General features: G+C 38.5%; 1 protein-coding gene across 3 annotated transcripts in view; it reads right to left on the reverse strand.

The window, feature by feature from the left end:
• Nucleotides 1–676: 676 nt before the first annotated feature.
• The window catches only part of LOC127837539 (protein mesh-like), a 97494-nt gene continuing 70862 nt past the window's right edge, over nt 677–27308 (reverse strand). For 2 of the 3 annotated variants that reach the window (XM_052364708.1, XM_052364710.1), the window contains 15 exons: nt 26275–26455; nt 22836–23084; nt 20458–20600; nt 19386–19546; nt 18707–18994; nt 17441–17712; nt 14922–15065; nt 14069–14230; nt 12015–12146; nt 10465–10590; nt 4887–5147; nt 4362–4541; nt 3274–3403; nt 2952–3068; nt 677–1806 (listed from right to left, as the gene is read on the reverse strand). In XM_052364708.1, the coding sequence (XP_052220668.1) occupies nt 1722–1806; nt 2952–3068; nt 3274–3403; nt 4362–4541; nt 4887–5147; nt 10465–10590; nt 12015–12146; nt 14069–14230; nt 14922–15065; nt 17441–17712; nt 18707–18994; nt 19386–19546; nt 20458–20600; nt 22836–23084; nt 26275–26455 (2631 nt within the window). In that variant the 3' untranslated portion in view covers nt 677–1721. The remainder of the gene's footprint in view (nt 1807–2951; nt 3069–3273; nt 3404–4361; nt 4542–4886; nt 5148–10464; nt 10591–12014; nt 12147–14068; nt 14231–14921; nt 15066–17440; nt 17713–18706; nt 18995–19385; nt 19547–20457; nt 20601–22835; nt 23085–26274; nt 26456–27308) is intronic. The other variant, XM_052364709.1, reaches the window with a different exon arrangement.

The raw sequence follows: 27308 nt of genomic DNA on the forward strand, positions 1-27308 counted from the left end.
AAATTTATTACAAATTATTCAGATAAGAGAAGCGTGAATGAAAAGTATAATACCTCAAATATAAGAGGCTATACATTAGCGGACTCAAAATGTTAACATCGTGGCTCAATGAAAGAAATGCCATTTTACATAGTAGTGATTTGTCGTCAGCATTAATAAAACAAGACATAACCTAAAAATTACAATAAATAATTACCAATCTCAGGCGTTTTGACACTCTATAAAAAAAAGTACACGCATAGCATTCACTTTATCTAACATCAAGTATGACAACGGAATGTTTACTTTTATCCACAAAACACGGCGCTACATTGTCCGTATGTTGGATCAGATACGACTAACCTCTGCACGGTCACTAGGGCATATCTTTGTAGAACAGCGGAGGAAAGACTTGTACAACTATGACTAAGCCGGTGTAATAAAAACCTTTTTTGACAATTCTATAAGTGCCTTTCTTGTGCATTAACATAAAAGAATGGTCTTTAATAACGTCTTTAAAGTAATAACATGTTTTATACAGTGTATAGTAAAAATTCGAATTGCTCTGTAATAAGAGATATAGTTTTACATAATAATAGATGCACAAATGCCTCATTTGCCGAAATTTTGCAGACGACATCTTAGAATGACATTTTGCCATTTGCGTATATTCTATTTTGATATTGTCCACTGCTCATGTTCATGTCTTCAATGTTCATGTCTGTAGAACATGTCCCCATAACAAGGCTTATCGCCTACGTTCACTACGCGACATGATTCAATCACCAACTATCCCTTACACATCATGTAAAACATGTTTCAATAACGTTTATTACTCAACCAATAACCATGCATTTTCGCCGAGCACCATTCCACAAGAACTGATAGGCTTTGATTATGTTTTACGCACTGTTTGAAAAGTGTGTATAACTCTCAACCGTTTATGCATACGTATCTTATGAACGATCCATTAGAAATCCACCTATTTATGTTCTATGTGAGACAACATATTTGTCTAGCACTTATGTTAATGTCAGAGATAGGTGTAGACACTCTTGCTTTTGTGCACCAAATTCATCGTCAAAACATGTTTTAAATACTACTTACACTTCTTTCAATTACTGTTCTACGGTCTGCATGTTTTAAGAACCAACGTCACTTGTTCATGTTCTATCGCTTGATTATGTTCATTGCACGACGCTATCGCTTGCTAACATTCGACGGTCGCCACTGCGTATGTTCTCCAAAAACATGTTTCCATGCTACCTATAACTTGCTTATGTTCTTAGATTATAAGGCCCTTGCCCTAGTTCCACACACATCTCGTTTCAAGGACATGTATCACTTTCTACTGTTCTCCGCACACCAAAGTGCAAGCATCACGCGTGTTCGTCTTTCAGCATGCATATTTAAAATCCACTAATCTCGTGATTCTGTTCTAAGCGGAACATTTTTTCGGACATGCATTAACCTCATATGATCTGGAGTCGCCAAAACAAACATCATTTACTAATGTTCTCCGCGCAAACATGTTTAAAGACAAGGGGTTTATCATTTTGGCGCATCAAACAATAAGAATTCTTCAGCAATATTGTCTGCACAACAAGTTTCACAAACGTGAAGTTCTTGTCTATTAGATGCTCTTTGGTCAACAATCTCCTAACATTCATTGCGTTTGCCTTAGGATGTGGTCCTAGCGCAATTCTTCAATGTCTTCTACGATTCTACAGTGGATCCACGCTTCAAAAGAACTCGTCGAATATCTCTGGATTCACGAACCGGGGTCGAGGCAAGCGGTAACGGCCGTCTCTGAACATCTCTTGTAGACTTAAATAATATAATTGATGTTGAATGCCGTACATATTATAATAAGAACGTGATAAAATCTTCAGGATAAATAGTGACTGTGGCATCTAAGTCATAAAAAATATAAAATATGAAAAAAATTGAATATCTCTGGTAGACTAAAATAGTAAAGTGTACGTCGTTTACATATAGCAATTAAAACAGTGTCAAAGCTTCAGATGGTCAAGTTGCATAAAATAGTCATACTAAAAAGCTGGCCATTGTGAATAGGAACGTTTAATGTGTGTTGGACAGGAAATCCATACCACTCGTGCATTGCAATGTGTTGTTACCAGCCCTTATATTAACGAGCGGTGGAAAAATAAATATTCTGTCAACATTGCCTTGACTGCTAAGAATTCTTTATTTTCGACTAAAGTATCAATCGGTATCATTTTTTGTAAAACATTGCACTGAAGTGTAAAGATTTCGAACTATAACCTATCATAACAAGAGCACCGCATAACGGGTGCCAACGCTCGGCTGCGGGTGCAGTTTTGAATAAAAGAAAGATTGTCAGAATATTTTTTAGAGGTCACAGTGACCTTCACCTTTGACCTAGTGGCCCAAAAAATGGGTGTGGCGTCTAGAAATCATCAAGGTGCACCTACATATGAAGATTCAAAGTTGTATGTGGAAGCACTTTGATTTTAGAGACAAATGTCAAGGTTTTAGCACGACGCGGACGGCGGACGACGAGCTGGCTATGACAATACCTCGGGTTCTCTCCGAAAACAACCGAGCTAATAAAATTATGAACAAATCCTACCGTCGACGGAACTTTTTAATGTAGCGGTAGGGCCAATATCTCAATGAAGATGAGCAACGTTCTGTGAAAACCGGGCTTAACGCGTGTGCGTAGTGTCGTCCAAAATTAGAATGTGAAGTCCGCACATGCTAATCAGGGACGACACTATCTGCCGAGACTGGATTTCGTTTAAAAAAAAAATCCTGAAAAATTAAATTCCGTAAAAGCTAAACGTGTCGTCTTTTTTAAGTGTGTGCGGGCTGCAAAGGCTAATCTGCGACAACACTTAACGCACATGCATTAAGCCCAGTTTTCTGATATCACGGCTCAGATTCTTTGTGATAATAGCGCCGCATGAATATTAGTCGCATGAACTTACTAGTTGGTGTACACTGCGTGTTCCGTGACGGAGTTCAAGGCGGGGGGCAGATGTGACATCGGGGGTAGTGCCTGGTAACTCAGGTCTGTGAGCTCGATATCCAGGTCGGGCGGATCTCTGAAACACGCACAGGCACGTTAACACTGTATTTCTCCTAGTTATTTATATCCGGCGCAGTATGCGTTGTAGACAAATTACACAACACAGTTTAATTTCCTCGCTACAAAACCCCAATTCTTTCTTCGTTGACCTATTAACAGCCACACAAATTGAACAGTAAAGTACTAACTATACTAAAAACTAATCAAACAATATCACGTACGGTTTCTTTGTCCGGCGTCTTCGCAGGTAGACGACAATGGCACTGATGATGACGACGACGAGGAGACCAGCAGACCCAGCAGCTGCCCCGATCAGAACGGCGTTGCTAATGGAAACATCGCTCGGGGATACTACAATTGACAGTTAATATGAGCTTCGTTCTGGGAAAACTGGGCTTAATAAACGTGCATACTGTCGTCCCAGATTGGAATGAGCAGCACGCACTGGCTAATCATGGCAGATATTTTCCGCTTTTATGATTTTTTTTGTATCCAGGAAGTCGTTTCAAATAAAAATCCAGTCTAGGTGGAAAGCGTCGTCCAACATAAGCCAGTGATGACTCCACAGGCGTATATTGGACGACACTTTTCGCGCATGTATTATATCCTATTTTCGAAGAAAGAAGCTCGTATGAATCTCTCCGCGAAACCTCCGAAACTCTTGTCAGAAGCTTGGTCGTATTATGTTGGAATCGCATCGTACAGTTGTTCTATTTGTAAGTCACGCATGCATGTAACTTTCCTATAGTGTCTTGTCAGTGTATCACTCAGAATACATTGTTTTGCTGAACAATGCATTCGATATTTGTGTTAGTTTTGTCTGACTGTTTCCTACGTTTCTTGGGAGTCGGAAACAATTTAATTAATCGAGGAAGAAAGAAGTACTAACGTGCAAATATCGCTGGAAAAGAGTGTTGCAACAAAAATTGAGATGCGCTCTGGGAAAACGGGTCGTAATGCATGAGCGTTAAAAGACCCCCCCCCCATGAGCCTGCGCAGTCCGCGCGGGAAAATCAAGAGACGAAACATTCCGCTTATATTGAATTTGTAGTTTAAATGAAGTCTCTTCTAAACGGAAATCTACTCTAGGCGGGCAGTGAGCTCGTGATGGCAAGTACAATTTGCACATGCTTACCTGGTACGATACTGTATGCACGTGCATTACACTCGTCGCTCCCGTGCGCGGCTCTTTTACCGCCGTTTGCTCAGGTCATTTGTGTTTTACATTGGTATGGTAGTTTTTAAGTGTGTATGCGATTGGATCACTCATACAAAAGCTAATACATTCTTGTTAGACTGGTGATATTACCTTTCTTGACACATTCGACGACACTTCCTGTCCATTTTCCGGTCTCGTCGCAGCGCCGCGTTGGGGACCCCTGCATTTCAAATTCGACGTTGCACGTGAAATTGGCCGTCGAATTAACCGAGTTACCGTCCTGAGTTTTGTTGCCATTTGTAGGAGTTTCGAGGAATGGACATCGGATAACTGTCGGACAAAATTTATTATTATTCGCGTATACATTCGGCTTATATACATTGCTAAAAAAAATTAAACTTTTAAATACATGTATGTTCAATAATATGGCAGCATTTGATCGAAAATCTTAAGTTAGAAGAAACCGTACTATAGGCAGATAGAACCGTGATCGTGTGTTAGTTTTTTGGTTGATTTTTAATCCCTCGGAAACAGAAATAAAGTTATAAAACGCTTATAAGCATGTGGAATGAAAGGTATACACCCACCAATGCCATTCTACCTTGTGTTAAGCCGAATTTCTGTTGGAATCATACGAATCATAACAAATACGAAAATTAAAAGATTCATTCATACCGATTATAGCAAGCTCTTCCTTCATTTCAGAGAACTTCTCGGTGAAATTCATGGTCGCCAATGCGACGGACTCCTTCCGGGTCACCAGAAAGTCGAAAATGCACTGTTGGTTCCCCTTGCACATCTCAGTGGAACCGTTGAGTGCCTCCATAGGATTCTCGTCGATGAACAAGGGACTGAACTCGGGGCCGGGCGGGTTGCCGGACTTGCCGCTGCTGCTGGACACTGAGGAGAGGATGGACTCGTTCTCCGGGACTTTCCCTAGGAAAGAAGAAGCAAAATGATAAAATGAGCCTCGTTCTGGGAAAACTGGGCTTAATGCATGTGCGTAAAGTGTCGTCCCAGGTCAGCCTGAAAAGTCCGTTTAGGATAATATCGGACGACAATTTCCGCTTTTATGGAATTTTCCGATTATAATTTTTTTTTTATTTAAAATCCAGGCTTTGTGGAAAGTGTCAACCCTGATCAGTCTGTTCGGACTGCGAACAATGAGAAAACAAAAAAGCCTCCCCTTGATACTTTTGGTACCAAAATATAATTTTATCCGTTTGCATCAAATATGCCATTATTTATAGCAATGTGTTTGTATTCTTATATTAAAATGTATTCAACTAGTTGTTTCAGATATCATTTAAGCGCTCGTTTGACCGCCCGACAGGGCTAAGATTGTTTAAGGGGCCTTTTCACAGATTTTGGCATATATTGAAGTTTGTCATTAGATGCTTTTAATTGATAAATTTAAATATTGGACCTAAAAATCTCCAGTAAAAACACAAGAATACAATTAAAAAAAGGGAGAAAAAGTAACTCTCAACTAGGCTTGAACAACTGACCCCTGGAGTCCTGGAGTAAAAAGTCCCCCGCTTAGACCACTCGACCATCCGTGCTCATGCTATCAGCGGATGTATATTTTACTTAAATAAGCAATCCTCGTAGTTTCCCAAAATATAACCACAACAACAGAACTTTCCAAATTATTCAATCGTTTCGCGTTGCAACGCTTTATAATTTTCAGGTGTTCAAATCGTCAAAATATGCATATAATGGATATTTAAGAGCATGGTAAATCTTCAGTATTACTTTTTCCTCACACATATCATAACTAAAACGAAAATTTGCCAATCTGAAACAACTTTTTTAAATTTTGTCAATTACAAACTCGCGTAAAGGCCCCTTTAAGTGGTACATGACCATTTACTGTTGTACGTTGTTTGGCATTTCCTCAAACGATGAAAAAAAACGTAGCAGACATGTGACATTGAAACAACTTAGCATTATCTATGTCATCCTGAAAGTCCGGCTGAAAATCCCGACGATACTGAACGAATACTTCGTTCTTTAATGACTGAAAACTTGAAAATTTCTCAGGAAACCGTAAAGAGTATAAGCTTTGAGCGAGTACATCGTCTTGGCGCAAGGCAAAGCGGGAACCAATCACATCCACGTTCAATTGTCGCCAAATTCTCACTATTTAAGGACAGAGAAACCGTGCGAAAATCTAGCCGGAACCTTAGGGGAACCAATTACTATGTGAGTGAGCAGTTCCCAAAGGACGTTGCCGACCGACGCAGAAGCTTGGTGCCTGCCTTCCGAAAAGCACGCGCTGATGGCAAGAGGGCTTGGCTCAACTACGACACATTGTACATAGACGGTGTTCCGGTGCGGCCTGACAGCGCTACAACCAACAACAGCAGCGGTAGCAGCAAGTAGGGACTTCCGGAGGTTGAATTAAAATTTCTCTCTTGGAACGTTCACTGACTTACACATATTAAACTTAGTGATGATGACTTTGTTAACTATATTCGTAAATTTGATATTATTTTATTGTTTGAAACATGGGCAAATGACTCTTCTTGTTATGACATTGTTGGCTATAAATGTGACCTTTTTAACAGGAAATTTCAGAACAAAAAATCTAAACGATGTAGTGGCGGAATAGCAATTTATGTTGAGCAATCCTTTGTGAAGGGAATTTCTATTGTTAAAAGTTATCATGATGCCATTGTATGGCTTAAATTAGATAAGGTATTTTTTAATTTAACGGAAGATATTTTCCTGGCTAGTGTGTACATCTGGCCTGAGCAATCCCCTATGTATAATATTTGCAATGTCAATTTATTTGAAATCTTACAAGATGATATTAATCAATTTCAAACAAATGGCAAAGTTTTTTTAGCGGGCGATTGGAACGCTCGAGTAGGAAATAAACGAGATTTTATTGTTTGTGACCGCACAGTTAATCCCTTAAATGATCAGTCTTACGCAAGTGACTCTCAACTTCCACGGAATTCAATGGATTCGCAAACTAATTGCTTTGGTAAGAAGCTTCTTGACGTGTGCATATCGCTTTCATTGAGGATAGCTAACGGTAGATTGAACAATGATAGTTTAGGAGCTTTAACGTTCATGAATTCACGTGGTTCTAGTGTTATTGACTGACTACTTGTTACTACGTGAAGAAAACTTTGATCTTATAACACGTTTTAATGTTGACTCTTACTCAGTATGGTCAGATCATGGTCCACTGCTATTTAATATAATGTGTAATACTGCATTATCGAGAAGTGTTAATGAATCTAGTACAACACGCATTATCTGGTTGGATCAGAATCGTGACGAATTTCGACAAAAATTAATCTCAAATTTACATATGTTAAACAGTATTAACAATGAGATCGATTGTAATAACGTAAACAGTATTGATTATTGCGTGGCGAGATTCTCAAAAGTACTCAGCGAATCTGGTGAGGCTTTATTTGCTAAGACTGTTAAAAGTGGGCAATCTTCTTCTAAAAATACGTCCTTTAAACGAGTAGACTGGTTTGACAACGACACGCCTAGCAAAATCCGCCTATTTCAAAGCTCTAGCAGAATACAATTAAAGCAGATCAGATAGCGATAGACTGATTATGATAAATAATAAAACAATTTACAAACGTACTGTCAAAATTGAAGCGTCAAAAATATAAAAACAAAAGATTAACAGAAATCGTAAGTCTTAGACACTCGAAGCCTAGAGATTTTTGGAAGCTTTTTAGAAAAAATAAAAACAGCATTAGTGATTCATTGTCCGTTGATGATTTTTATGAGTATTTTTCCTCTCTCCAGAACGATTTAAATTTGTAAAAGTTATTAGGCCTTAAATGTGAAGAAACTTCTGGACTCATATGGGTTGTCATACGTTTGGCTCAATCCCTCTTCTGTCAATCTCGATACCTTCCATATCGTTTTTAAGTCCACTGTTGTAGATGTTTTTAAACAATCTTGGTACAACTCAATTAATAATAGCAGCTTATTAATGACCTACAAATTATTTAAATGCACGTTGGAATTAGAGCCTTATCTTGATTATTTGCCAAGGAAATTGCGAATTTGCCTCTCAAAATTACGACTTTCGTCCCATAAATTAGCCATTGAAACAGGTAGACATAACAATATGGACAGATCTCCGCGCTTATGTACAAAATGTCATGTCAGAGATATTGAAGACGAGTACCATTTTATTATGATATGCCCAGCCTTCAATTCACTGCGAAAAGACTGTATCAAAGCATACTACTATAGAAAACCAAGTATGTTTAAATTTGTTGAATTAATGGGTCCGTCAAACAAAAAGCAAATGAGAAACCTGAGCAAGTATATTTGTAGAGCCCTATCACATGATCCAACATAACTCATCCTGGACATAGTTGTCTTAATATTAATCTATCTATTCCTCTTCATCTGTTAGTGTTGTGTTGTTGTTGTTTTTTCTTACCAACTCCTCTTGTCTAACGTTCTTATAACTGTATTTGTTTAGGGTTTTCATCCTCCGTAATTTTTGTGAAACTAATCGAATAGTATATTCGCATAAAAATCAACGCAATTTTTGTGCTACCTAATATTTAAATTCAATTCATTCTTTAGTGTACTTGTTTGTCTGACAAAACGCTGTATAACTCTTTTTAATCGTGTACTATGTTTATGGTTCCATCCTCTAAATTCTATGTACAATTTAATAATTAAATTCATTACTTCCAGCATTTATACATGTGTTTATGTGTCGCGCAAAACCTTAATATTGTAGTTGCATATTTTTTAATTTGCAAAGACGTGTTTGTTGAATTTATTGCATGTATATATATTAAAAAATTGACCATTCAATTATAAGTCGAACAAAACTCTTTATAACAGTTGCATATTCTGTTATTGGTTAAAATCACTCAAAATGTATTATTATGTATGTGATAAACCTTACGCGACCAAGATTTATTTAAATGCAATTATGTTAACGTTGACATAAGTATATGTTGATATATGACTTAACTATTTGTAAATGACAAAAAACTGTAAAGTTTACGTCAATTAAACATTCTGTCTGTCTGTCTGTCTGTCTGTCTGTCCTGTTCGTGGAATTTCATTCAATGTCATTGTTCTATTCATTTCAATCAAATTGTGTGACTTGAATAATAAAATATTATAAAACGTGTCAAATTTTGCAAAAATCGTGTTAAATCTTATGAATAACATATTAACATAAACATTTTTCTTTAAATCATTTGAGCAGATATAATTTAAATTTGATACGGAATACGTTAAAAGTTGTTAAAATGTCAAGACTGGACATAAATCATTTTAAACATTCCCAAAATAATAATTGCATACTTAAACACAGTTTTAATGAGTTTTGTTTTTATCGAGTTACTAAACATGATTTTGAAATCTTCATAATTGTGGTTGGATTTCATTTCTGGGAAAACAACACATTTAAAAATATGGCCTTTATGTGTCCGATTGAATTTTTTTTAAAAGCTCATGCAATTTCATCCTTATTTGCTCAGGTATTGAAGGGGAAAAGCGAAGACAAACAACGTTCGGGAAGGAAAAACTTCTCATGTTCCTAAAAAGACATACCGCCGCTTTACGCAGCACGCCATGGAACTGAGAAATACAATGAAATTTCGTTCAAAACCGATCGAGGGAACTAGTAAAAAAAATCGACATCGCCAACAACCAACACTATGCTGATAATGTAATCAGGATATAGAGAGCACCCTGAAGTCGTCGGCCCCAGCGCAATAGACCTATCATAAGGTACTACAGGGTTTGAGACATGACACAGCCACAACATGAGCGTGTCACAGTACAGACGATTGTCTCTCGGAAACCGCAGCGGAATGTTATAAAACTAAGCAATATGTACTAACCATTTCATATACGGACAGACATACATACGGATAAACGTTTCAAGTATAACCTTGTCTACTTCCTTGCCACAAATCAAGGGCCCGGTATCAAAACCATTCTCCAATTTTACTCACCTCAGAGGATGAGAGTTGAGTATCCACTCAGCTCAGAGTTTAAAATGTCGGTAAGCTAACGAACAGTTCCAATGCTCAATATTAAGAATGTGTACATAATAAAAATCATTATTCCTCAAACTCGGGGTTGACTCGCTCCAAAAACTCAAAAAGCTTTAATGAACATCAAATTAAGCATGATTGTCAAATTACCTAAATATACAAAAAAAAAAAATCAAAGTAGAGTCAGAATGGCGACTTTCGTTTCTTGGTGAAATTGATTATTTGCGGGCACTTACAGGTCATTCCGAAGCCGTAGTGTATTGTTCGCATGGTGGAGCTAGCGAGCAGGACAGTCTCGTTCCGAGCTATAAAGTCGTCGTCCGCCTTGCCGTTGTAGTTACCCAGCAGACCTCGGAGGCGTCCTATAAGTAGGGGGACGAAACAAGAATCGCATTACAAAATATTCATAACAAGAGCACCGCATAACGGGTGCCACGCTCGGCTGCGAAAGCTTGTCAGAATTTTTATATTATTTTTTAAGAGGTCGCAGTGACCTTGACCTTTGACCTAGTGACCCTAAATGGGTGTGGCGTGTAGAACTCACCAAGGTGCATCTACATATGAAGTTTCAAAGTTGTAGGTGGAAGCACTTTGATTTTAAAGCGAATGTTAAGGTTTATGCTAACGTTTTATATTAAAGGTCACAGTGACCTTGACCTTTGACCTAGTGACCCAAAAATGGGTGTTGCGTGTAGAACTCATGAAGGTGCATCTACATATGAAGTTTCAAAGTTGTAGGTGGAAGCACTTTGATTTAAGAGCCTATGTTAAAGTCTGATATTAGAGGTCACAGTGACTTTGACCTTTGACCTAGTGACCCAAAAAATGGGTGTGGCGTGTAGAACTCATCAAGGTGCATGTACATATGAAGTTTCAAAGTTGTAGGTGGAAACACTTTGATTTTAGAGCCAATGTTAAGGTTTTAGCAAGACGCCTACGGCGGACGGCGGACGAGCTGGCTATGACAATAGCTCGGGTCTTCTCCGAAAACAGTCTCGCTAAAAATGATTCTAAGTTACGTTCATGAAACATGCCGCGGGTGACTTTACAGTAAATAATTATAAAACCCGTTCAATACATTCATAACACAACTGTATACGAGAAAAAATCAAAACAGACAGGGGGAGGGGGGCTAAAAAACTAGATGAGCATAAGTCTGGATTTCAAAAAAGCCCTATGCTCTAAAACGTTTAGCTGACAATAACCGTGTCAGAATACGCCTTAGAGTCAATATAAAAGGAAGAACTTTGAACAAGATCGTAAAATCCCAGGTCAGTTAATATGCGACTCATCAAATCTAACGGCTGAGCTAATATCCGGCTTTACCCTACATTCGCTTAAAGAATGCTCAAACGCTATCGTATTAATATTAAATCATTCGTAATTGTGTATGCCTTGTTGGCCAATCATGGTGATGCTTATACAAATATTAAACGGCAAAATATTTGAGAGAAAAGGAAAGAAGATAGATAACGGATAGAGAATAGAAAGGAGCTGAGCAGTAATTATTAAAGTTGAGCCTCGTTCTCTGAAAACGGGGCTTAATGAATGTGCGTAAAATGTCCACAAAATACTCTTTGCAGTCCGCGCGGCCTAATCATGGACAACACTTTCCGCCAAGTTTGGATTTTAATTAAGAAGAGACTTCCTTCAAACAAAAATTACCATACAAGCGAAAAGTGTCGTTCCTAGTTAGCCTGTCCGGACAACACAGGGTAATCTAGGACGCCGTTTTACGAACATGCATTAAGCCTCGTTTTCACCGAGCGCAGCTCCATTCCATTACCTTTCATGTCCGGTTCGCCGATCATGACGATGATGTTTAGGAGATCGGGCGTCACCTCGACCCTCACGGAGACGCTGACCGGCTCCAGGGCGATGAGGAAACTGCCGTCGTTGTTGTGGCTCAATGAAATATCTGCAAGCCGACAACACCCACTTTGGATGATGCAATTAATTAGTATTGAGTATTAGTATTCGAGAATTCAAGTCTTTAACACATTTATTGTTTGATTCTCATTCGCAAGTTGTATAGGTGGTGACGGTACTGGTGGTGATGATGGTGGCGGCTTGGGTAATGCAATTATTTCTTAATTTACAGTCTTAATGAATAATTTGGGTTTTTATTTGATTCTCCTTATGAGGTTGTGGTGGTGGTTGTGGTTTTGGCGGTGGTGGTGGTGTTTTGGTGGGGGTCGTGGTGATGATTGTTCCTGGTAGTGGTAGTGGTGGTGGTGAAAGTTGTTGTGTTAGTGACATTGATGCTGTTCGCAGGTGGTGGCGATGGTGATGATGATGATGATGATGATGCGTAAACGATAGTGGTGGTGGTTGTGGTGGGATGATTGCGTAAGTGGTGGTGATGGTAGTGGTGGTCGTGGTGGTAGGGGAAGCGGTAGTGGTGGTGGCAGTAGTTATTTATTATGTGTGACATTAAATAAAATGTTGGGAGTCGAATTGTTAACAAAAGGAATGCATACACGGCGAGATTCTTTTACGGCACAATACTATATGTCATTTTCTATATGGTATGTTATTTACTGATTATGTTTCCAATAACACCGTCCCTCTTACAAATGGCGTGGAATTTAACGCCCAACGTAGACATGGAAAACGTGATGAAAAAAACTGTAAAACCTTGAGTTCCAACACCCATCTCAGTTGCTTTACAACCATGTAAAACTTACTTGTAAACAATCATTGGCGAAATTCTATTTAAATACTTACATACACAGTATTCAGACTCCATGAATAATAATGGTCAACCATAACTTAATTATTGTTTCAATTTTACTAGTCAATGCGTTTTCTATTAAACCATAGTATAAGTTTATGTCGGCATACAACGAAAATTTATTTTCTTTTTTTGTGACAAACGAAAATATGTGATACACATTAATAACATAGTAAACAACCAAATGTCAACACAGCAAATAACAAGAAACTTTTTTAAAACAGGTACATGATCTGTTCACGGATACTAAACGGTAGATAAATCAATGACACGCTGCATGTTAAGATTTCATGTCCGAAAGCCGAGAGGTTCCGAAAACACTTCATACAAGGCTAGTAGGCTCTTAAGTAGAGGAGCGAAATTACGTAGACTACTAATATAATACTAAAACTTTTTTCATTTATTTCCACTAATATTGTCAAAACATCATGGTTACTACTAAGGTAAGTAGAAGTCCGTAACAAAGTCCGTTCACGATTCCCAATTAAATGAGAATATGCCATGACAGGAAGAAATCTTCCAAACCCACAGTAATATGTTTTATTTAGGTATTTTTTGTTAAGTTAAAGTTAACGAATCGAGTATGATCACATGTAGCAAATGCTCTCACAATTGAACTTAGTAAAATTGATCGACAACACAAACTTTATACTAAAAAAGTTTAGGTTTCACACGCCAAATTTTAGTATATCGAGTGACTTGAAACAAACTTTTTTCTCCGAAAAGATCGTATAGGAAATACGCACACGTGTGTGCATGATAATAAAATAAAGCCGAAAATTATACATTCATATTCTGTACATTGTTATTCAAAAGAGGGCATACGTGTATTTGATTGTTTGGTTGAATCGAATCTAGCGGCTACTACTAATTGTGTCGACCATGAGATCGGTGGCTTCCGAACATTCATATCTCTCTGTATTCACGTTCTTCTACTTGTATCACATCGTACTTTTTTGAATGTCTTAATCACTTCTGTATAATCATACAGTGGGGAGGGTGATAAATGTATAAGTGGTAAATTGTACACGTACGCATTACTTTAAGAACTAAATAAGTGTTTAAACGAGTACAAAACAAACGGAGTAAAATCACTATAAACGTACTTGTAAACCGTGAGGTAGATACGTATGATGATAAAGGTATGTGGTTGAGGAGCACCTCGAAGTCGTCGGTCCCGTTGCCGGACTTCCGGATTTCCACAGTGTCCGAGGAGCCTCGCATAGCAACCGCCACGTGCGAAAATACTGTGGCGCTCTGGAGGTTACCTGATTAACGAAAACGTATCAGTATTGTTATTTTTGTTCTCATAATTATTACTTTTATTATTATTACTAAAATTATTATTAAAAGTATTATTATAACTATTTATCATCATCAGCAGCAGCAACAGTATTCTAATTATTACAAACCGATATCCTACTAGTACTGGAACATACAGTTGCACCAAGAGATGAAACGAACTAAGTCGAAGCAGTGATTGCTTCCCTTTCAATCAGATCAGTACAAGCAATGCAAAATAACTAAATAACTGTTTTATTTATTACGTTGTGTTCTTGAGGGTGAGGAGGGGGGGGGGGGGGGGGGCTTATCACATATGTCCAGTTTGATTGTCAACACACACGTACTATCCGGACATCCACCGCTTTTATCTGTTGCCCCCAATTTGCATGCGTTACCCGACATCCTATCTGACACCGACCAGTTGTATCTGTCTACCATCATTTTATCAAACAACTACAATTTGTATCTGTCGTCCACGATTGTTATCGGTCGCCTAAAAGTTTTTCATCCGTCACTACCATCTCATCTGACATTGCCACTTAAAATAGTCGCTAAAAATATTGTTTCCGTTCAGCCACAACTTAACTTTATTTCCAGGCCGTGATATTTTGGGGCTAACATTTAATTTTGAGCAAACGTATGTCAAATGTACTCCGTTTTTTCACTGAAACCCACCATTTATATCCGTCACCTGCACAGCCCGGACCTGGACCGATGTGCTGGACGCGGGGTCCATGACTAGATAGAAGTCTCCCACGCCGTTAAACGAGTAGTTCTTCCCGTCCAGCGTCACGATATGGGGGTCGCCAGCGGCCTGGGCTGCAAACACAATATTGGACAATGTCAAAACAGAACTTTGGGCAATCGAATTAAGTTTAGTTAAATTGGTTTACACCTATTTATATTAGCTCGATCGCATCGCAAGCATACGGCTTCGTGTCTTTGTGAGAGATCTATAGAACGACACCACGGTGGTGATCGAACCCGTGACCTCCGATTGCTAGGAGGACACCTGTCCCCAAAGCCATGACAACACTCAGATTTATTTGTTGAAAACAGAATGCATACCAATGGGATTAGAGGCAGCAAAAAGAATTCAGGGCGATGAGATTTTGGGGCTGCACACAAACTTTCAGGGCATAGGATTTTGGGTCTGCAAACATAATGTAGGTCAAAGAGATTTTGGGAGTGCAAACAGAATGTATGGCGATGAGATTTAGGGGCTGCAAACAGAATGTAGGGCGATGAGATTTCGGGGCTCAATAAGATTTGGGAGTTGCTAACAGAACGTTGGGCATTGTTTGGTGGATGCAAACAAAATATCGGGCAATCAGATTTGGGGATGGAGCTGCAAACAGAACATTGGTTAATGAGATTTTGGAGCTGCAAACAAAATGTTGGGCAATCAGATTTGGGGACTCCAAACATAATGTCGGACAAAGAGATTTGGAGCTGCAAACAGAATGTCGGGCAATGTTTGGAGGATGCAAACTAAATGGCAATCGGATTTGGGGATTGGGCTGCAAACGGAATGTTGGTTAATGAGATTTTGGAGCTGCAAACAAAATGTCGGGCAATCAGATTTGGGGGACTCCAAACATAATGTCGGACAAAGAGATTAAGAGCTGCAAACATAATGTCGGGCAATATTTGGGGCTGCAAACAAAATGTCGGGCAACCAGATTTTTGAGCTGCATAAAGAATGTCGGGCATTGAGATTTTGCGGCTGCAAACATAATGTATGGCAATAAGATATGTGGACTGGAAATACGATGTAAGGCAATCCGAATTGGGGGCTGAAAACTGTATGCAGGGCAAAGAGATTTGGGGCTGCAAGCATATTGTAGGGCAAAGAGATTTGGAGCTGCAAACAGAACGTAGGGCGATGAGATTCGGGGGCTGCTAACAGTATGTCGGGGCTGCTAATAAAATGTTGGGGATTTGGTCACTGCAAATGGATTTGCAGCAATACGATTTTGGGGCTGCAAACAGTGAAATGTTGCCGCTGGTAAATAGTATACTGCCATTTAAGTTTGGGACTGCATATATGTGGTAATTAAATTGTTCGGCTAAAAAGTCATGTCGGGAAATAACAATTTAAACACAAATAAGTGGAACAATGAAATCTTCGGGCTGCACACATCAGGTCAGGTGATGAATTTTTGGAGCTTAATACATAATGTTCCTGTAATTAGATATGGGAGGTGCAATCATAGCGGATAGGATATTTGGGGAATAACAATCGTGCCACGCAGAAACATTTTGAGACGGATCACAGTATGTAAGGCAATACTTTCTTGGGACTGCAAATATACAAGTATAATCAAGAATAAAGTCTAATTTTCCTGATACTATACAGATACATCGTACTTACTAACATATATCCGCACTTTTGTTACATAATTGTCGCATAGATCTAATGCTAAACGAAGGCGTTAGCGATCTGTTCAACTTTCACCGGAAATTGTTAATTAAATAAAGTTTCGCATTAAATCAAGCCAGCTAGTTAATTTATCAAGATTTCGCGGTCCACACCCATGTGTCAAATATTCTCGAGCCATTGTCAATGGCTGGCAAAATATAAAGCCAACTTTCTTAAAATAAACGCTATGGTGATGAAAAACAACGATTCGAAAGCATTTTTGACATTCATATGTTTATCTTTATACAAAACGCTTGTTCCAACAAGCGTCATCCAAACATACCAAGCCTAAGGCAAACTAAACAGTTACATACTTTCTAACGTTTTTGCAGAGACTTACGAACGTGTCTACACTTTCAAATATACATAAAAAGGCGTTTACAGACACAGCTAGATATTTAGAACCGCACCCACATATCCCGAATTTAGCAATGCATTCACGTTCGACACAGACTTAAACAGCCATGCATAGACGTTAAAATCCATGTTGAGGTATGATTGCATAGGTCATGTAGGTATGCCGACAATTTCGCAGGCTGGACTTAAGGTCCATACCCATATTGTTTGAATCTTCAAAACTTTTACTGACTTTCACAGTTACATGTATACCTAGACTTTCACAGGAACGCCCGAATGACGACGTGCATGCTGTCGCAAGCATGCAAATATTTTCACAAAGGTACGCATGCTTTGATAGACATTCATATATGTTCACAAAAAAGCCACACGTTTTTCCCAAAAACAAACAAGTTCACATCTTCAAAACACTTACCAAGACTAGGCGCTGAATAATCTTGGCACGTTGTAGCTTGGCGGAATTTGATGAAATCACTACAGTTCCTATCGGAGTACTCGCAACAGTGAAGTCGGGGCAAGACGTCCTCCTCGAAGAAGGAGAAGAAGGGGACCGGCCCCTTTGCCCCCGGCAACGTTGCCTGCGCTTGGTAGTTGTAACGCTGGTGGGTGCCGGCTCCCGGGTGATCCCGGATGTCCATGAGATCGCGTTTGGCATTGTAACAGCAGGTCTCGCCGCTGTCGTCGGGGCTGGAATTGCAACGGAAGCAAAATTTGTTAATTTTTGGTTTTGATTTTTTTAATAACAAAATAGTTTTTAAAGGCTATTTATTTGATCTTTATTGCATCAAACTCCTGAGTGTTATTGAAACACTCTCCTGTCCATCTCCTGAGTAGAACTTGAGGAGATGAAAACAACGCTCCCAAAATGGGAATCGAGCCCAGGGCCTACCAGTCGCCAGGCGGACTACATTTCTACTACGCCGCGGCGACCTTTCCGACGATTAAAAACTAAGAGATCTCGGTTGGCATGGGGTTCAAACGCCTCGCCGTTTGGACTTAAATTTGGAAAGAAACAGGATGTAAATGTTATACAATGGTAATAATTGTGTGCGTGTTCGCGTTTAGCCCATTTATGCCTACGTCTAAAAAATAGGCCTTGGCAAACAGCGTAGACCCAGATGAGGCGTCTCATCCGGGTCTGCGCTGTTTGCTTAAAGGAATTATGAAAGAAATATTCTTAATATAGAAATAAATATACTAAACATCCCTAATATTGACAAAGATTGATCCAATTTAGAAGGATGGGAGAGTCTACTGGGCATAAATGGGTGAAGAGACAAACCAGGAGTTCGCCATCCGCATAATAGCAATGTACTCAGTTAGAGGTGGAGGGGAAGTGTTATTTTGTATTATTCAGTAGAAGCATATCATTTTCGGAAATCGCATAATACATGTGCAAATTCGGTAATGAAAAGGTTAGTTTGTTTAAAGCAAAGCGTATATAGATACAAACTGTTGCAATAACGTCAATATAACCCATGATATTTCACCAGTTTTGCTTTAAATAAATGATAATCCCAACTCATAAACACCATAGACTTCCTCAAATGAGCGCAGGTAAAATGTGCAAACCGTTTATATTATACAAACCAGAGGTAATTATAATCCGAACCAGTTCGTAAGAAAGATCCATTCGCCTATCGTATCACACATTTCAATACATCCACCGCATTATACCAACCTTTTTATATTCCTAGTGAAGCACTTCTCAGCATTTTTATTATATTCACAGTTATAAGTACTGTTCGTGGTGTTATCACAGAATGGGTCCGGGTGAAAATGTCCCACATCGCGCTCCGCGATGCTCGCAACACACGGGCAATTTGGCGCACGGATTTTCACTGGGTCACTAGCATTGATTATTTTCTCCTTCGTAAGCCACTTTTCGCACCACTGCTGAGATTTCTGCTTCTGTTCATTCGGCAGCCATCTTACCGGAAACACGTCCGACCAGACGCAGATTGGTAAGCTGTGTAAAGAGAAAACCAGACGAGATTTGTGTTTGACAGTTTGCAATCATTAGAAACGTGTTATATTAACCCATTTATGCCTAGTGGACTCCCCCATCCTTCTAAATTGGATCAATTTATTTCCAAAATTAGGGATGTCTTTTATATTTATTTCTATATTTAGAATATTTCTAACATAAAATCCTTTAAGCAAACAGCGCAGACCCTGATGAGACGCCGCATCATGCGGCGTCTCATCTGGGTCTACGCTGTTTGCCAAGGCCTTTTTTCTAGACGCTAGCATAAATGAGTTAATAAAATACGAATTCCATAAACAATACGCCGTCTCCAAGTCGTAAACTTGTAGTGTACGAAATTTTCTTGTTTGATTCTGTATACAAGATAACGTACACATGTTGATAGGCATTGATCCTCCAACACAGACTGATGACTAGAGAGTGTGCACTGTCGGAATCGGCGATCTCCGGAAGCCGGAACCTGCGATTCGTTGAGCGTGGCTCCACCGAAATAATGCCGCTCACGTTTCTGAGACTCGGAACGCCGTTCTGGTCCTGTGAGATAATAGTAATACTGAATTTATGGTTATACCCATGAAACGACTCGAGAGCCTCGCCCAATATGCCTACGTCAGAAAGTGTAATCTAGTAAATTATTGGGTTTACTTTTGACCTAATTTCAGTAATGGTGTCAGGTCAAATAAATAGACATTAAGTTTTCACTTTCCTGGTGTATCGAAAAAATCCACATCACCATTCAGTTCTGATATTTTCACGCACATGAAGGGCACATGAAATGAGGTCAGTTTGTTATGGCAATTATCAATCAAATTCGTAAAATAAAACTTGTATTATCTTGATTTGAAATAAAACAAGGGGTTGTTAATCTAACAAGAGCCTTTGCACAAACTTTATTTCTTTCACCAACAGTTGTGTCACATACGTTCAAGGGCAAGCAACTCACGAATATGGGATAACTGAGGATGAAGAGTCTTGCATATGTGTCGCGTTCTGATAACACTGTGCATAATGCATGTGCGTAAAATGTCGTCCCAGATTAGCCTGTGCAGTCCGCACAGTCTAATCAGAGACGACACTTTCCGCTTTAACTAGATTTTCGGTAAAAAGGGACTTCCTTTAAACGAGAAATACCATTACAGCGTAAAGTGCACATGCATTTTGCTTAATTTTCACAGAACCAGACACATATCATCACTGATGAAGATATCATTTAAGTTTTTATTAAATCGCATGAGAAATTTCGAATTTGTTGCTCTCTAAACTAGAAACAGTTCATGCGGACTAACTGATCGACGAACGGACAAACCGTTCGACCGACATAGTCGCTCCAACATACCACCTTCTTGTGAGGCATAATAATAAAATAAAGTAAGATAAAATAAATATAATATAACATAATATAATGTAATATCATTCTAAACTATTTTGGTAAATGTCTCACGTACGCTGCGGTAAGCGAGAATATGCAATTCTTTCTTCATTTGATGGGGAATCCCATGTAGGGGCCAGGTAACGTCAACCATATTCCTGACTACCCAGTTGGCACGGTTCTCGCGCTCCACCTCTACCGGCCAGTGGAGCATGTTCACTGAAACAGATCGGCACAGTCCGCGTAACACAAAAAGTCATATGTAACCCGTGTATGCCCAGTGGACTCTCACATCCTTTTAAATTAGATCAATTTATTTCCAAAATTATGGAATTCCAGTATGCTAGTATTTGTTTCTTCATTTAAAATATTTCTTACAGAAATTCCTTTAAGCAAATAGCGGCGTCTCATCTGGGTCTACGCTGTTTGCCAAGGCCTTTTTTCTAGACGCTAGACACAAATGGGTTAAAACGACCATGTGAATACACTAAAATTGCAAAGGTCCTGCGAATACGCTTCAATGGTTTTCAAGTGAATTAAATTTACAACTCGGACTGAAGTTAACAATAAACTATTAAACCATTAAAATACGCTCAGTAATGCTTTATTAAAACGGTATTTTTTTCCCCAACGTTTCTCTTAAATACATTACATGTTTGTTAAAGAGACTCGGTATTTTCAAGAGTTTCACATCATTACCATATTATAGGATTATTATTCTTTGATTGCCGGTATATAGTTAACATATTTACAAAATATAGTTTTATATGTACACAAGCAATCTGGTTAGTGAACATATAGATTGTTGTCACAGTAACGAAAGGGTGTAATCAATGTGCCGCTATGGTAGTGTTTTTCAAATGAATATATTATCTGAATGCAAAAGACTTGTTCATAGATTGGAATACATACAAGTTTCCCGTTGTTGGTTCAGATGCGAAATACAAAAATAGAGCTGATAAAGGAGCGAACTAACACTATCGAATTCATGTCAAATCTTTACGACATTGTGTTCTAGCAAAATGTCAAGGTGAAATTTACACCGTGACGTAGTAAGTTGTATATGAACGCGAACACGGAATTTAAAAGCAACTTTGACACAACGTTAGTGTAATGAGTGATTTATGTAGCGCCTTGACATGGAAACGCGTGCATAAATGCCTTTGCATATTTGCATAATGTTTGAAAGAATGGCAAATGTTGTTACATTTGTATTGAATAAAGAATCACTTACAAATAGATTGTGACAAATGCGTCTTGGGCCCAATATATAAAAAAATATCACCACTGACAACTGTAAATTGATTAATCGATGTTCGATTCACAACGAGACATTGTCCATGACATACGATATGTAATGTTTTTGCCTGGGCGTGGTATATAATATGACGACTGTATTCATAATTAGAAAACACTATCAATCGTACAATTGTTAATATTTTGACATGTAACATGTTGTACGAACATCGAAATCTTCTTAACTATGTAGTGTTTACATTTTATATAATATTTACACAAACGGAGATACTGTGCAGTTGGAACATACAAAAATATAGAAAAGGCTTAAGCCTTGCAAAAACTACAGCTTAAAAACGTCTGCAACTAATTTCCATAAAAATCACGTCCTTCTAAATTTTAATCACATTTTAACTAAAACACCAGGAATACTAATTCGCTTCCGCTTAATTAGCGCCGAGTTATTTAAATTGTTAATTAAATGCTAATTATCCAAGCACAACAACACAATCGGAGCTTTGTTTCCGCGTTTCTATTACATTTTAACGGACCATAGCGCCATTCTAATTCAAAACATAAAAACAATGCATACTAAGAAAACAAATCCCATAAACATACACGTTTCACATCAATTAGTGCAGCAGATGAGCAGTGTCAATTGACATGTTACTCTCGACGATAAAACATATCTCAGCGCGATAACGTATGAAAATGATAGATTTGTACACATAAATAATAAGACGTCATTTAAATATGTGTAAAATACACATAAACAAAAAACCGCGCATAGGTCATCCTGTTTATTAAATCATCAATCAATCTAATTTATCAATTCGTAATACAAAATGTTGCTCGACGTGTTTTGATATGGTTATTACTGAAAATTTCAAGACGCGAAATACGTATTTAAAACGTAAGACAATTAATTTAAACAGGGCAAACTATCATGGATTATTTACTTATTGTTTAACGCTACCAAATTGCATTATTTATAACGAAGATGACGCTTGTTTTGTATATTTCTGTCATTATTTATTACATTGGATTTAGTATTCACAAAAGTGCAAAGTGAAAATAAAGATTAATATAATAACGATTCAATTAAATTACACATCAATATTTCACCATCGAGTCGCAACTGATCAAATTATACATTACGTTCCGCCACAAACCAGTTGCATTTTCGCTAAGGAAAGTATTAAGCATATTGTGACCTACCACTAGTAATGTTTCCCCTGTACGACCCTCTGGTCGTATTGACTAGAAGCGTGAGCTGGCCGGTCCGGAACAGGGGCGGCGTCACGCAGACGGCCTCCTTAGGAAAGCTGCCCACTTCGCAATTGAAGTCAACCCCGACTTCCGGTACGCGGACGGGAACCACCTCGCCAACGGTGAAGCAGGGACCGGATATCCGGATGGTGCTGCCGCCAAGCATTGACGTGTTGGACGGTGAAACGGTTATGACACCTGCGAACAGAATAATTATTTCATGGCGAGGAACAAACCATCAATAATTTATACACGCGTTGGAAAACAATAAATTCAGAAAGTTCAAACAAATGCGACATCCTCTTTTTCAAACTACTTTTGTTGTATTTTGGTTTCAGATAATTGTGTGATCTATATTTCGATATAAAGTTGCTGTTGATAGTGTGTTTTTTTTGTAACTTTTTGGGATGGACCTGGTGTTATACATTCATTTCTGTTACATGAATGCGTTCGTTCATGTTATTTCATAGGGAATGCACGTATGCGGAAGCTGGAGATAGATCGTTTGCCTTAATACAAGTTTTCGGGCGATCTATCACACCGCTTCATTTATCAGAAACGATGATTTGTTTCGGATTTGCATATGCATTCGCGCCTTTGACACCGTCGACCCCCACACATCATTTAGGAATGTGTACTTTAACAGCGGATATGTTAAATGGCTAGTATTTTTGAAACAACGTTTTATACATGATGGTGTTAAAAGAATCCCATGCATAGCGTTGAAAAGACGATGCCATGTGTTTTAATATGCATGATTTTATGAAATGATTATCGCGTTTTTTCGTATGCAAAGCGTCAAATGCGACGTTATTAAAGGACAATGGCGTGTGTTGTGTTATGCACAACGTCACGCGCGATGTTATTAAACGAAAATCGCAATGTGTTTTACTATACACAGAGTCACACGCGATATTATGAAATGACTATCGCGTTTTTTCCTATGCAAAGCGTCAAATGTGACGTTATGAAAGCAACAATCGCGTGGGGTTTACTACGAGTATGAACAACTTCACCTGCGACGTTATGAAAAGACAATGGCGTGTGTTGTATTGTGCACAACGTCACAAGCGATGTTATTAAACAACAATCGCGATGTACTTTACTATGCACAACATTACATACCATCGTATTGAAGGACATTCGCTTGTGTCTATAACACGGCGTTATCATGTAAAGTCACCAAAGTACTTACATTTCTTTTTCACTAGGCTTTACTCCACTTAACATAAGGAGTGTTTTACTGCAATGTCATATCTGATGTTTATTAAAGATCACCAATGGATTGCGTATCGCTTCATCGATATGTTATAAAAGGGACATAAGTTGCTACGCATGTCAACGCATGTTAAAGGAACTACACCCATGTTCTACAATTAAATAATATAACATCAGATTCTATAAAGGATTGTATTTTACTTCAACGTAACTTGCCATGAAGGCATCATATTTTTGTATCACTACTATTGCACATGTGACACCTTTAAAGGACCATACATTGCTTGTAACTGCAACTGTACATTTCATGTACAAGGTGCATATCGTTAATACCAGAATAGCAATCACCTCTGTTCATTAACACTTACATCATTATCTCTATGCAGTCATCATCATTCGGCGATATAATCGAAACATTTAATAATATTTAGTAATATTTTCGTCACTAACATCAGCATTCCAATTTTCTACGGCAATGTTGCCATCACACCGACATCATTAACGAAGCCAAACGCTCATTTTTACGACCATCGAGAGTTCGTTTTCACAGGACAGCACACGGTTTGCCATTAAAAGACAACCTCGCGTATTATCAAAGCAGCAAACGTCGCCACATGACACAAAAGTCTTTAACCCTTTCAGTGCGGGAACCGAATTTTAAAGGCCTTTGCAAACAGTTTGGATACAGATGAGACGCCACAGAACGTCATCTGGATCCAAACTGTTTGCTATTCTGATAGTATTCTTTGAAAAAAAATTAAGAAAATGCTTATTTTCCAAATTCAGCAGACGACATTTAAGCAGACGACAAATTTCCCAGCATGCAAAGGGTTAAACATAAAAGCGGAAAGGGTTGTCTCTGAAAAGCCTGTGCGAACATGCATTGAACCCCGTTTTACCAAAAAGCTAGTATCACATAGAAAAAAAAACTAAATTCGCTTTAAGGAAATCTCTTCTTCGCACAAATCCTGTTTAGGTAGAAAGTAACTTAACGAACAATCATTAAGCCCAGTTTTCACAGAGCGCGGCTTATATTTATTACCACGCCATATGAGTGTCGTGTTCTGAGAAAAATGGACATAATGCATGTGCTTAAAACGTCGTCCCAGATTAGCCTTTGCAGTCCACACAGACTAATCAGGGACGACACTTTCCGCCTAAGAGACTTCATTTAAACGAAAAATGTCATAAAAGCGGAAAGTGTCGTCCCTGATTAGCCAGTGTGGATGGAACAGGCTAATCTAGGACGACACTTTGAGCACATGCATTATGCCCAGTTTTCTCAGAACACGACACATATTGTAAAGTAGTGCCCCTTTAAGCCACCAAGCGTGCATGTAATAAGGAGACGTAACAGCTGTCTGATTCTGGGCGTATATATTTGAAAGCCGGATGGATTTCATATAACATGAGATAACCTTTCAATTGGCAGCGTTTCAAACTACGCTAACGTCTCACGTCTCGTTTTAAAACATCTATCTTTATGTTATGTTCTTGAAGCGATTTCACGCGATTTTCATCGGCCGAAATTGTAGGAACTGATTTGTTTTGAATGCTAAAAATAGTTCGCGGTTTACAAGTGCACCAAAAGTTTCACTAGCGCAAGCGGGTATGCCGAAATGTCATAACGAGCCGACGATGGAAACCCTGTGAAATAAACACTTAAGGTTTCTTGAACTGCGCGTTATTTAGTGTAACATGATGCAGCGAGAAATTTCGCGTGTGAATATGCGTGGTATTATTGTGGCTTTTCGGCGGGTGCATTTGAATGTTGATATATTTCAGGAATGCAAAACAACATCGGCAATATGTCCAAATTGGCATTACGTTCACATAAGTTGAACAACACTATATTCTTTTCTCCTCCACAATTTGAATGCCGTCGATTGCATTAAGTTTATCATCATCTTGCATTTGTTAAGTTAATCATCATCAACTATTCACCATGAACAGCATCTGTACCAGGTACGTATCGTCATCAATAGCACCATACATCATTACTTTCATCATCACTAGTACAACAGCATTTACGGTTACGTCACTCTCACCATTAATATTTTCGTCATCATCAGCAGCAGAAGCATCCAAAAATTGACAACAATGTTGACATCATACAAAAATCATGAAAAGAATCTTAAGTCCTTCTTGAAAAAAACATGGTGGAAACTACCGAAATTCGCCGATGAAGTACCTTCGCCGGTGTAAGTGAGATCGTCAATGTCCGGACCCGATATCCGGAACACGAACCGTCCCGGAGTGCAGACGTTGCTTTCGCGGGAAACGTTTACGATTGCGTCAACCCCGGAATGTGGAAGAACGTAAAACCTCTCAAAGCCGGAATGGAAACCCACCTGGAAATTGTGGAACATGGAATAAATATATTTGTGAGTAGACAAGAAAAAGTAGATCGATGGCTGAATAAGAATACATGTATGATATGTTAACAACTACTCGTATTCTCTACAAAAAAACATGCTTTCATCTTAAGACTGCACAATTGTACACATAATAATTAAGAAACTACTAGCCTGTTTAAAACATGTCAAGCACATTTCATTCATATTTCAAAAATTTAACCCATTTATGCCTATCGTCTAGAAAAAAAGTCATTGGCAAGCAATCTCAGGACGGGCGCTAGGACGCACGTACGCACATGCAATGAACATCTTTAGTAAGAGTTATATCGAGCTGTCCCAAGCAGACTGACGCAATTGTAAGAGCTTAGACAATCAAATCCAAACGTCACCCGCAACATTATATACGGTTAATGAAGAACAACGTTTTAAAAAAACACCCATTTCAAAATAAAACTGGGATATTTAACTATTATTACTTTTTTTGCTATTGTTAATAATAATAATACAACTTCTGTTACTAATTTTATAAAGTCGTATTTATCATTTATATGATTATTATGATTATGATGATTATTATTATTATTGTTTTCATCATCATTATTACCGGTTATACTAAAAAGATGCACTAAACCTGAAACTAGTAAAGGCGCGTGACGCTGGGTGCGGTCAAGAAATACTAGAAACGCGAGCGAATTAAATCCACCCAATGTCAGTTTACAAAAGCTATAAATTAAGTAAATTGTAAAGAACTAAGCTGGCTGTGAATTAAACACCATATAATCCGACAACCGTAGTGTCTAACTGCGAGTTTGGATTTCGTGCTGTAAAAGAACGAGGGAAACTAAAA

Source organism: Dreissena polymorpha, chromosome 7 (genome assembly GCF_020536995.1).
Source record: "Dreissena polymorpha isolate Duluth1 chromosome 7, UMN_Dpol_1.0, whole genome shotgun sequence".
NCBI classification, from domain to species: Eukaryota; Metazoa; Mollusca; class Bivalvia; order Myida; family Dreissenidae; genus Dreissena; species Dreissena polymorpha.